Source organism: Cyanistes caeruleus, chromosome 13, assembly GCF_971803275.1.
Source record: "Cyanistes caeruleus chromosome 13, bCyaCae1.hap1.1, whole genome shotgun sequence".
Classification (NCBI taxonomy): Eukaryota; Metazoa; Chordata; class Aves; order Passeriformes; family Paridae; genus Cyanistes; species Cyanistes caeruleus.
The window spans coordinates 15,240,855-15,254,482 of NC_141713.1; the positions used below are offsets into that span (position 1 = coordinate 15,240,855).

General features: G+C 39.2%; 1 protein-coding gene across 1 annotated transcript in view; it reads right to left on the bottom strand.

The window, feature by feature from the left end:
• Window positions 1–7,997: 7,997 nt before the first annotated feature.
• LOC147650724 (uncharacterized) overlaps window positions 7,998–13,628 on the bottom strand; it is a 43,875-nt gene continuing 38,244 nt past the window's right edge. The window contains exon 3 of the mRNA XM_086849131.1: window positions 7,998–8,088. Coding sequence (XP_086705257.1) covers window positions 8,058–8,088 — 31 coding nt within the window. The 3' untranslated portion in view covers window positions 7,998–8,057. The remainder of the gene's footprint in view (window positions 8,089–13,628) is intronic.

Below are 13,628 nucleotides of genomic sequence, written 5' to 3' on the forward strand. Positions count from 1 at the left end.
TGTAAATTCTGCGGGTTATATGCAGTATTTGCCCAGACATACAGATGTTCTATGAGATGCTCCTTTGTAAGTAACAGCTACCATCAGTTTCAAGAATTTGCTGAACATTTGGGCTTAAAGTAGAAAATCTCCCACAAAACTCATGCCATTCACCTTGCTGACAGCCACCATGACATACCAATTGTCTGTAGGCAGCACCTTGGGTAGAGGTACAGGAGGCTTTAACAGCAACATAGTGCAAGAGGTCTTGTCAATGATTCCATGCTCCTATCCTGTCTTAAGCAGCAAGCTTCCATGTCTTTGTGGTAACCTTTCCTTCGTGCTACAGATCACCTATTACTGAGTGCACAAAGCAGCTGCTTCTGTTGGATATCTGCAATGCACTGACTTGTAGGGACAGGGTTTACTGCAATGCCGCGTGCCTGACTATGCTGCATGAGTCATTCCTGCAGAATAGAGACACGAGTCCTTGGGAACCTGACAACAGACAAATTCCTAAAAGCCATACATTGCAGTGTCCGTCTTGAGAAGAATCAGGATGTCAAGAAAAAGGTCACTGACATGCCAAGGAGAACCTTTTGGTTCTACATCTCAAATTGGACAAATCCTCTCCTATACTGATATTCTTCCTTTGGAGGGTGTTTCACAGCAAAACAAAAGCCTTATAACTCACTTGGCCAATTGTGCATCCTGCTTAGGGCATTAAAGGATTTATTTCCAATTCCTATTCAGATCAGCTGGTGCTGTTTAACACATACTCTATTACAGATGTTTTTCACAATGCTCTAAATCCAGGCTGTTGAAGGGCATTGCGATATCCAATCAACACTAAAGCACCTCGGTGCTGATCCGGCAGGGAAGCAACAGAGCCTGCAGAATGCTCTCTGTAGAAAAGATTTGTCAAAACTGGACAAAGTTATACACCCAACTATAACATATTTCAGTTTCTCTTAAGAAAATGGCTATTCTGATAGAAATTATTGCAATTTGACATTTCCTGCTCTCATTACAGAGAGGAGCACAGGCTGTGTTGCTGTGTCTCACTTTGGGAGTTTGCACAGGCTGCTAAGTACAGTCTTTGTTCATTTGAAAAGGGGCAACTGATAACCTGCTGCCCTGTTCTTCAGATATAGGTCTACTTCTATTTCCCCTTACGGCCATGAAAGTCTGCCTGTGAAAACAGTGGCATTTACATTTCATTGCTCTGTTATTTCTTTTTAACATTAAGGAAGATATAGAACCTATTCTGACGTACTTAGAAATTCATTTTATTATGCCCCAGTTATTCCATCACTCAGCTGACTGCTCAAAATGTAAAATATACAGCACTTTTATCTCTTGAGCCATTGACTAAAATATTGGCATGTCTTAATCACAGCAGAAGTTTTGGAGGAAAAATTTGAAGCTCTCAAAAGGAATGGGTATGAAAATTATTTTACAGTTACCAAAGGATCTGTTTAACCATAACTGCAATATTAACTAGTTGCAGAAAACTTACAAGTATACCTACAACCATCCTACACCTAAACCATCAAAAGATATGCAATTTGAAGGAACCTCAGCTGCTTGACTAATAGTTTAGGAGCAGAAAGTGAATTCAACCTATTAGTCTTTTTTTTTTTTCCTATTTGGAGTTTAATATTAATGGTAAGAACACACATGAAACATACAATTTAATATTAACAACTGCAACTCACTTCAAGGGATTTCACACCAATTTTCAAGTTTCATTAACAAATGGTAAGACAGATCAAAACAGTGACTTAAAGAGGAGACAAAATTGGTTTTCTGCCAAGAAGCTACATTCTCTCTGATCTAAGTGAATGTATACATCACTGGTTTGTCTGGTCATTTACAAAACATAGGACAAGTTATGTGTCTTAGCCTGAAGATCTAATAATATTTTCTCCTTTGTAATTCATGGAAGTTCTTCCAATAAACCACTGGGTAATACTGCACTACCTTACAGATATTACAAAGATCCATTATACTTTCTATAGTAGTGCTGTTGAGATTTTTGAAGTTTTTTATTGCATTTAGATAAAATATTCTTTGAATCTTTTGTTAGGCATTACTGTAATTTCTTGTACCACATTTGATAGCCAAGAAGGAGACAGTGATAAAAAACATTAGTGACTCTATAAAAGCTTAAATGTGAGCATCTGAAAGGCTTGTACTGAATATACCCTTATATAAAAAAATCACAGAGAATTCACAAGCATAGAAGAATTACAGGCAAAGAGAAATAAATGCAGAGTGTAAAGCTGTTTCAATAAAATGATTTTCTCTTCAGAGGAAAAGAAAATGAGTCATAGTAGGTACATCTTAAAGACATTTTGATCAAGTCAATGAAAAGAGCAAGCAGAGATTAAAACATTGTTTAGTGCTAGGAAAGTAATTTGAAGTAATTCCCATTAGTGGGGAAGACAGACGAGGGATGTGCATCCAGATAAGCTGCTTCTTTTGTTAACAAACGGAGATATTTACAAGACACAAAACCAAAACACAGGCACACAAGGACACTCCTTTCTTTAACTTTAAGGGTTGGACATTTCATTTAGGGAGCATTCCCTGTTGAGGTAGAGAATTACACCTTTAATTGCACAGCAAGCAGCAACAGCTGATCTTGTAAAACTGCTCAGGAAATAAAATTTTATCTTCCTCTGCAGCACTGTTGTCAAAATTGGGGGACTACACAGGAAAGCTAAGCAGGATACATTTTTAGTCGTCTTGGTATCCAGCACTACTGCATTAAAAATTGGAAGTTAAAATCATGGGCCAGGACCACACACTGTTATGCATTCCTCAGAAAAAAGCAAGAGTGAGAGTGGCAAAAGGGAAAAAGATTAGAGTAGCAGGTGAAATTTTCATTATAAACCTCAATGCTTGGCTACATCACACGGCTTTAACCATTTCCTGCATGGGTTTTCAGACATATGCCAAAGCACTACACCCCTACAAGAAACACACATTCAAGACCAGTTTCAATTCCCATTTTCAACTGTACCATTAGCAAAAATTAACATTCAATATTAAACACTCTCAAGCACAACAGTGTCCAGTGTCCTGCCTTGAGATGTCCTGACTCCCAGAGGTTAGAACTTCACCTGCCTGGAGGAAGACAGTGTGCTACTGATGTCAGAGAGCCAGCCCACATAACGTCTGGCAGAAGTAACACTCACAGCCTATTAAATGAGCATAAAAATCTACTTTTTTACTCTACTCTAATAACATTTTTCCACAAAAGGTAAAGTTTCTGAAATGAACATTAAAGCAAATAAACACCAAAAGAATGAGGAAGACTAAAACAAGCAAGCCACAAAAGGAATTTTCAGCTTTTGAAAGACAACATTTTCTTATATTAAGAAGTCAAGAAAAACAAAATCTGAACTGTGCTCCTTCTGCCCTGACTTGATTTGTCTCTCCCATAGGAATAGTGGGACAAAATAAAGCTTTTTTTTTTGCCTGGGTAATTTACTGTGACTTTATTCCATTCAAGAAGTAAAATGCTGTATGCTTTGCAGTATCAAAGCAGGCCTGGGGACATTTTAAAGGTGAAATACTTTTCAACTTCCTTTATCATTATTTCTTTGTATTATTTGATAAATAAAGTTAATACTACCAGCCTATGAAGCTGGAAGTCATCTGAGGGATAAAGCAAACAATACACAGTTATTCATGAAACTCAAAATTCTTGGAAGACAGCCTGGTTTGTCATGAGGCATATCCAGGACACAACTGTGCAAGTAATGGGCAAAGTTACCCAAAGTAACACTTGCTAAGCATTAGCTGGCATTTCATTTTGCCATTTTGCCATACAACCATCAGAGGAAGAAAAAAAATGAACCCACTGCAAACGCCTTCTGTTTTAATTCCAAATGTTTGGCTTGGTCCTAGTGCCAAGGACATTACAGCTGAAGCATTTCTTTTTTAATGTAGCACTCATTGTCTGTAATCAGGCCTGTAATACAGGTATTACATGCAGCCTGACAATCTCTAGCAGAGAGAAGGGTCAGGGTCCACAGTCAGTACACAAAAACCATCACTGTAAATCTGTAAATTAATTTATACTGAGATGAGATGGTGCTTGGAATTCCCCTGGTGATGACTATCAATCTCTGATGAAGAAGTCCCCCAAACACAGACATATTCTTCCTTGCAATCACAGATGACGGTGACCAATATTGCACATAGTATAGAACAATCCTCTTAGAGAAGGAAACATTTTATTACATACTTAGTTGCCTGTGTGGCATTTTTCTCTCAGTTTATATTCCTTCAAACTTCCTTTTACCCCTTTAGTTAGAATCTGACTCTAACATTGGGATGACAACCAGCAGAAATTAGAGGTAAGAGGGTTGCAGAGATTCAAAGACTAGAGAAGAACTATTTCTTATTATTTCAATGGAATCAGTTTGAAAAAAAAACAGTTGAGCTGGAATGTAAGTAATCCTGAGCTGAAGTTAATCTATATTTGTTGCAGAAAGAATCTATCTATCTATGGACAAAATATGTATACAAATTCTCTTAATAGCTTGAAAACAGCTAAGAAATTAATTCTTAGTATTCATTTACTACATGCAAGCTTATGATAACAACAGTGAGCTACATTATAAAGCAGTCACTCATGTCTTCTTCCTCCTGCCCTGCCTTTTCATTCATAACCTATACAGCAAATATTCTAACCACAGACTGTATTTCTCATAGAATCTGTCATCTGTAGTTCAGTGAATCACATCAAAATCTTATATACATCCTACCAGTCTTTGCATTTACTGCATTTAAACTGGTAATGAACACTGAGTATCAACAGTCATCAAAACGTGATTTTGAGGATGGACTGGAATAATTACAGGTTAGCCCTGTATAGTGACATTTAACTCAAAGGTCCTTAAGACAGGAACTTGTGAAACAACTTCTTTAACCAGAATAAGATTCATTGCTCAAACCAGTGCAATGAACATGACTGATACCTCTGAGTATCAATCTTTATTAAACAAGCACAAAGGGAATAGTTCTCATTTATAACAGTACCAGCTGTTAAAAGCAAGTGGGCCAAACAGTGCCTCCAGCTGTTTCCCTCTGGCTGTACTATTTGGGTAATTGCAGACTTACCCTCTGTGATCCAGATGCTGAGCCTTTAAATGAAGTGCGTTTGAAGGAGCCACTCATCCTCCGTAAGGAACCTGTGAACTTTCCTTTCTTAATCCCCTCCATAATGGAACTAGTACCCCAGCATCAAAGAAAACCCTGATTTCAGTCACGTAGTCTGAGCAGATTTTTTCCTGAAGCCAACAATCACTAAGTTACAGCTTAAATAAAAAACCAAATGCATAGAACAAAATCAAAGCCAAATGATGAGACTCCTGTTCCGATATGGACCCTGTCACAAGTGTTACCAGCAGCCAGCCAAGCAGAAAAAAAGGCAATCCACTGATAGCAACTGCTGGCCCCCTCCTTCTTCTCTACTGACTCTATAATCAGGCTTAATGCACACAGCTTCTGCAAGCTATGGTTTTTAATGGACAGAGATTTAATAAATGGTGATTGAAGGTAAATCTACTTTAGAAGCAGCAGCCCAAAAGGTTTTTATTTGTGCAAAGCACAGGGCAGTCAGATGGAAATTGTTTTGGTATCAGTAGAAAGGCACATGAAAAGAACAGATGGTCCTCAGCAGACCATGGGTTAGAGGCCTGGTAGAACCCTAAAGGATAACTGCTGATGGCAAGTGTGCCCACACAGGGCCTCAGGATGAGAGTGACAGGGTTTTAAAAGCAAACAACCCATAAGATCACCAGTTAGATTCTAACTAATTAGGGAATGAGGGTAGATAAGGTGTGGTGTGTATTATGCTCATGAATTCTCACTAATATCTCACTGCATCTGCTCTGTACTATTCTGCCTAAAATGTGAAGAGTGAGAACAAAAGGAGGTAGTTAGGAGAGGTCAAACAAGAAATGAGGAAGAGACAAGGTACTTTAAAAGAACAACGATGAAATTGTTGATTAGGAAATATCTAGTTGACTCCAGAAGACATCAGCCAGAAATTTCTTACAGAGTCTGGTTTAGAAAATGGATGAGAGTGTTGAGAAAAGAGAAATTCACAGGGGCAGCAGATTTGTAACTGAACTTAGAGGATTTGGTTAAAGAAACATACTTTTCTCTTTATTATATTTTTTTAGGTTCATCCTTCTGTGCCTCTGTAAAGTTGGCATAGGTGTCTCCTTGCAGCTGGTTAGAGGAGGCACAAAAAACTGCTGGAAAGCTAAAACAAAACAACATGGAAGAGACTGATACACAGAGATGCACCAAGTTTGTTGGTTAGCAAGGAATAAAAATAGGAACATACTCTTCAGAAATCAGAAATTTAGAAAACCATTTTTCAAAACACAGTGTAGAGTAGAAGTAAGGAATTAACTCAATTAACTCAGCCCCTTTGGATCTGTGACTCTAAGAGGTCTAAACACCTTGTAACTGCTCTTGGTGCATTTTAAGGACCATTCTGGATTTTTACAAGTCATCAATACCAAAGGGACATTTGCATACAAGAGCCAGATGACAGCAGTCAGTGCAACAGAGGCTGCTGACTACTAACCCCAGCTGAAAAATCAGGCAACTAAGCTGATGTTCTTGTCCCCACTGTGTTTATGTAACATTTCATGGACCATTTCCACTAGATTAGGGAACAGAGACAAGCACCATGCTGGCACTTTCAACAGCTCTGTGACTGAGAAGCACAAGTTTAATAGATTTTCCAGAAGAGCTTGTGCTTTTAGGAGTGTAGTCTCACATTAGGAAACCCTTTAAACAAATGTTATTATGAAGGTTCCTGTCTCATGTTGGAGTTTGCTGCTTCATTAGCTGAGCTGATTCAATGGTTTGTGTGGCCTAGATCAGATCTGTGTAACCAGCTGGTCTAAATCAGCACAGAGGGAGGAAAGCACAGTAATCTCTTGCCACGGGATACTGTTGGACAACAAATGAATATTTGGCACAGCATGGAAGTGAAAGAGTTTTAAACTGGTTCATGACATGAAACGACACACCTGTCCACCATCCTCCAGGTTTTGTAATGAAATCAAATTGGTCACCCTCTGATTATGAAAAAAGCAAGAGCATACACCCCATAAAAGAGCAAGCAGAGTGCAGACAACACTCTATTTGCAAGGTCTTTGACAGCCTGCTCTCTGGGAAAAGCAGGATGCACCCATTTCAAAGTGCACAGAAATAACACACTAAGACATAATAAGCAGTTGTACATCTTATTGACACCACTCCACAGGAATTTAACATCTGCAATCATGAACACATCCATGTCCCAAAGATCCTACCACAATGTATTTTTAAAAAGTGAATAGTTTGGTTAGAGACAACTGTAGTTGTTTCAGCCCATAGGAAAAAAACCAACAAAAACATTGCTCTTGCTGTTCATAGAGCTGTATTCTATGACATCACATCAGAGATGTTTGATGCCGGTTTAAAACAAAAAGCAATAGATTTAAAGCTTTGATCTGTAGTCTATCATGTCAGCTAAAATGTTTCCATTCACCCTAGTAGTCAAACTAAATATGGAAAGCAACAATCCATAATCCAATGAACTTTATTTACACTGACAGGAAGGGGTAAGATAGGCTTAGACCTCTGTAAAGACCTACATGTACAAGACATGTAGAATTAGGCTTTCCTTCACTTTGCATTTAATATGAGTAGCAAACTAAACACCAGTTTCTTTCATAGGCAATGTATTATAAAAAAAAACAAACCTTAAAGCACTTTTTTAAAATGGGATGTCTTAAAATAACATTTTCTGTAAAAAAAGCATGCTGCTTTGATGTCCTTTGACATTTGTGATACAATATAAAAATTTCAAGAGTCATGTGCTTAACTGAAAACCAGCCTAGGGTCCATTATACACTTAACTGTTCTTGACTCTTTATTTTGCCTCCCTGAAGCAAAGCACAGACAGAATATTGCTCAGTGCTGGTTACCTACCATGAGAATTAGCACTCTGGAGGTCACTGGGGACTGCTGGGTGAAGAGTTGACTTCTTCTGTAAACTACATATCCTCAAAGCACTGCTGCAGCAACCTAGGTAAGAGCACAATTGGATTAAAAACATAACACTTTACACAACAACTCTGCAAGTGAATGGCACCTAGAGGGAAGAAGTTCCATGTAGTCAACTCTACACCTGAACTCAGAGGAAGACTGTGGGCCACTGTGGTACCTTTACTTCAGCATTGTCTGTTTCTCCATTCTAAAAGCCTCTCTTATTTAGCAACTGTCTTCCCCCTTGGGAGCAGTCTGACAAATCAGGCCCTTGTCTCATCCTAGGACTCTGCAAATTGATAGGTCTTCCAAGCTAAGAAAAGAAAATTGATTTTCTGACTTGTGGTTCTTTGAAATTTGGAGGAGGTAAAACCTGAATTCTAAAAAATAGGACTATGAATGTAATAATAATAATAATAATAAATTGTATGGAGACTGAACTTCATAACTGTGTTAGGTACACTAAAACAGAAGAAGTGAATTGTTACTCTGGATACCAAGCTAAGCTTGTAAAACATTTCTATGATTTCACTTCTACTTTCAAGATAATGACAACAAATTAATTACAATGATGTCTAGTCTCACCATAATCAGAAGTGACTTTCATTTTAGATACATAGAAAACCGTAATTCTTTCCAGTCCTCATAGTCATAGTCATAAAATAAATTAGATGACAGAAAGGATTACACTGCACTTTATGTGATTATTTTACAAACAAGCTTTGCTGAATCTTTTTTCATTTTCTGTGCATCATCAGCCCTGAAAAAGGACTTCTCACTGGTCCCAGATTTGTCTATGTGACAAGGCACCTCCTTGTCCTAAAGTAAAACACCTGTTAGCCTACACTGACAAATGATACAAAGTATCAACAGATTATTCACACTGCATGACCATTATGATCACTTTGTCTGAATCATCAGGTTAAGATTTTTTCATTTTTCCTGTATTTTCATTATTTTCCAAGCACTCTGTTTCTATTCAAATAATTAGATGTTGTAAATAAAATGCCTTTAAATGTTTTCTGTTAAATGTTTTTTCCTATGTCTAAAACAGTCTGAAACTGTCATACATCCATAGAGTTACTTTTCCTCTGTAATAAAAACAGAATGCTAACTCTGTTACTGGAACCACAAACTGGAGCTAGAGGGGAGCACCAAGAGTTTGTTGGGCTGGGCAGACTGGAAAGATGCTGGGGGCTCCTGGGTGTGAGCAGGATCTAAACCTAGACCCAAAATGCAAAGCAGACTGATTTCAGAGGTAGAACCATTGTCATTGATGGTGGCCCCCCACTGAATATGGGATTCAGGCCAGGTGACTTTAACACATACTGCATAAACACAGGCAGAAATCAGCTTCAGCCTCACAATGCTAAAAGCAAGTGGGGTTTTGACACAGATTTCAATGAGAGCAGGATCTCAGAAGAATTACACAAACTTTTGCTTTCACTTCATTTGAGTAAAATCATTGTTTCAGTATTCAATACACCACTTGTGTCAATGCATTACCATATCTCAAACTAAGTTAAATAAATCCATTTCCATATCTATGAGCAACTAAAGGCTGCAAGAAAGATTGTTTCTTACCTAGCTAGTAACAGAGGACTTGAAAGGGTAGTGAGGATAAAGAGAGAACTGAAAAATTAGATCATAAGTAAAATGAGTAATTTAATGACAAGTAAGCATGGAAGCCTTGAACTCCCCCACTGGATACCAATCCACAAAACTCCACTAATCTGAGAACTAAAAGAATGAAGCTGTAGCTCTGGAAGTTGTTTATTTCTGCTCCCCACCACAAGCCAGTATCTGCAACTGGTGACAAAAAACCTGCTTCCTGCTTGAGTAACCAAGGAATGTCTGAAGAGCAGATGTGCTGGAAACTCTGCTAATATTCAACATACTAAATGAAGAAACAAGGCTTCCTACTGTGCTTCATCATTCCTGAGGCAGAAGAAGCAATTGGTTCTTACTAGGAAATAACTTAATTGTTATCAATTCTGAAAACTGAGAAGGACAGACTTCCCTGAGATGCTTTGGCAATGTGTCAGTTCTCTAATTCATAGCATTGGGTTCGGCTGCAAAGTTCCAAGCACAGAATGCCCAGTCCTGCATCCAGCGGGTGGGATTCCCGGGAAGTGCTCCCACTCCCCAAACCCGGCCCTGCCCACTCACCGCCTTTCGGGTGCCACCAGCGCCACCTGGTGCTGCTCTGCAGCGCGACATTCCTTGGGAAAGCACAGGATTTTCTCATGGAGGAAAGTCCATCCTTTCTCCAGAAATACTACCGTGGCTAATATTTAATACACTGGCATGTGGAAAAGGTTAAATATGTTCATCGTTACGCACTATTAATTTTTCAGAATAGGTTTAAAAACCTTTCTGTACGAAAAAAGGAATTTAATTGATCATTAACCTTTCCCGAACCCTGATGTACTGGTATTGTACACCATGATGTTGGCTCTGATTATGAAAAAAACTTTTCAAATTAAAAAAAAAGGTTAATAAAATACATAAAATAAATTTGGAACAGTTAGCAGTAATGGTACCTGAAACCTATAGAAGACCTAGAAATGTGCATATGAATACATTTTGGTGTCAGAAGAACAAGACAGTATGAAGGATGAGTTAGCTGCAAGATAACTATAAAGAGAAGATGTAGAACACGTTTCAATGAAAAGTAAGGGACTGAAAATCAGATATTCTCTTCCTGCCCCTAATTTTCTATGGGACCACATGCAAGTAACCCCATAACTTGAGTATCTTCCTTTCCTCTACCTGAATAAAAGAAGCAATCATATAAACCTATGCAAAGGCACTAAATTCCATTATATTTGTAAAATCAGTTGGAGTTCTTTGACAGATACAAGTATGATTATACTTGTACACTTGCAAAGTGCTTGAGCAAAACATCCCTATATTTTTGAAGAACGTTCTCAGCTCTACTGACAAGCCCACAGTTCTTTATGGTAATGGGTTCAAAGTTTTGCAAGATGTTTTAAGTGCTTTCCTAACATTAACAAAACTTTTTACAGAAGAGAAGAGAAAGGGAAACATCAACTGAAATCCAAAGGATGTCAATTTAAAAGGGATGGCTACAAAATTCTAACATCTCATTTCACAGTTCATCACCAAAAGAAAGAAAAGGGAGGAAAAATACAAATATGATCCCCCCTCTCTGCATTATAACTCTTATGACTTAGAGGTTTCTTTATTTCAGTTAAATTTACCCATGACAGATGATGCACTCCAGAAACAACTCTAGCACAGCTCAGCAAGTAGTGAATCAGCATGTTCTAGGTGGCCTTGTCTGACAGAGCTTAGCACCTGCCAGTGCATTGCTGGTCCCTGTTTATTGTCATTGCATAACTCAGCGAGTCCTGTGACATTCCAGTGACTTCTGCCATTATGCTGGATGTTTTCTGCCTGTAGAATTTTACCTTCTGTTGACTGCTATTTGTTAAGAAAGGTGCATTAAAGCAGTGAAACTTAAATTAGAGAAGATTTGAAAACATCAATTAGGAGAAAAATCCATTGTTCCCATCTGCCTATCAGGCACTAGATGAAAAAGCAACTGTGCTTTTTGCCACCAATTTCTGTAGAAGAAGGTGAAACCCCTTATAGTTTTCACTGATTTTGTTGGGACTGCCAACAGGAGCTGGTGCTGCAGTGTTTGTGCCAGAGAAAGACACCACATACTCTCACTCACAGGCTGTCAGGAGCACCTCACCCCTCTTATCTGTTGATCATGACATCAGCTGCAGTTCATGCTCAGTGGTGAGATGTGCCAAATTAATCACTGGAAACAAACAGCTTCTGGGCAGCTACAGATCAATCCCCTACCAGCAACACTCAGACCTGAGAGCCACCAGCCTACTGTGCTGAGAGGCAAAGAGAAGTTACCTGTGACAGAGCCATCAGCAAGATGTTGGTCCAGGGGTAATTTTAGAATTCCCACCTTTACCAGCTCCACCAGTGGCAGGCTCTCCATTTCTGCTAGGAACATTTATCACTGCAATACCTCCCAGATGACCAACCCCTGCCACATAGACCTTCAGAAATCTGAAAAATGATGGTGGATTTCCTTTGCTATGACTTAAATTTCAAAAAGTAATGCTGATGAGAGGATACACCATGAGACAAGGACCTCCCTTTTCTCCCTTTACAATCTCCTAACCTTTTCAAAGTTGGGATCACATGAGTCAGCTCTCTCTCTCCCTCTCTCCTGACTACAAAGTCTCCAAGATACCAATAAAGACAAAAATTGCTCCAAAACACAAATGCTGTAATCAAATGAGCAAAGCAAGACAATCAAACACTACAATCCCAGCTGACCTTGCAGTAATAGGATCACACCAAGATTAGTCTATGTCATAGATTAAGCCCACCAAAGTAAACTAATCTTTTTGCAGTCAGCTAAGACTATATGTTTACTCACTAAGCTGGGAAATACTCAGGAGTGTAAAATGTGTATCAGCTGGAACAGACAATCTAGACTGCAGCTACACGTATGCTTAGCACAATTCTTGCCGCAATACTGACTTTAAGATGCCTTCAGAAAGGAAAAACACTTTAAACATGTTTTTAAACTATATTGTTTGACTTATGAAACTCTTGGACTCTAGCACTTCACATTTTGACAACCAACTTTTTGTCTGAGCAAAGCAACACAAAGAGTTTCCAGAAGAGACATCCTGCACACCACCAAAAAGAAGCCTTGCAGGCAGTGGGATGGCTTTCCTTTGGCTGGCAGAGCAATATTCCATTCTGGCTGCAAACAACAGGAAGCTCTGTGCTGTGGCAGCTGTGAGAAGGAGCAGCATCACCACTGTGCTTCCCTTCTCACGAGCACAGCGGCAGTGACTGCTTAACTGCACTGTCCCAGGCACTTCACTGCCCTGCCCCAAATCAACTCCTGAGCACTGTGACCACACCTCACTGCACCACAAATGTTTGGGGTTTGCTTCCTGCAGCACCACTGAACCACAACTTGTCCAACCAGTGGCATTTGTCCATATGTGCCCAGGGACTGAGGTAGAACTGGAGACATTTTCTTCCTCACAGGAAGCCCCTTTCTGGTGCGTACATCACACCTCTTTAGAAAATGTGTTTATGAATCTGCACATCTTTAGGAACTACCCATACTGCCACCTCAGTCCAGGCCGCTCACACTCATTTTTGCAGACTTCTCTCCTTCACTTCTCTTAATTAAAATGTATTTCAGGGTCTCTAGGTTGAATTTTCATCAAAATATCAACATATGACTGAAAGAGGGGAACTGGGGGAATTACATAGAAATAAACCATGTTTTGGCTGGGTTTCCTCACATTCCCTTGTTTTTCTACTCATGGGAACAATAACAAGCACAGCCCAGTGTCCCCTGATAGCACGGCTGACAGCTGTACCTGGGAAAACTGGGTAACTCAGATGCTGAGCTGACAGACACTGTTTTACTGAAGGCACAGTGTTAAGTGCCAACCCCTGGACAGTCACCTACCTGCATGGCAGAGTTCCACATGTCACCATCATACTCTGCTACTGCTGCTGAACTTACCAAGTTGTCTCAACAGATGAAAGTGCAAAAT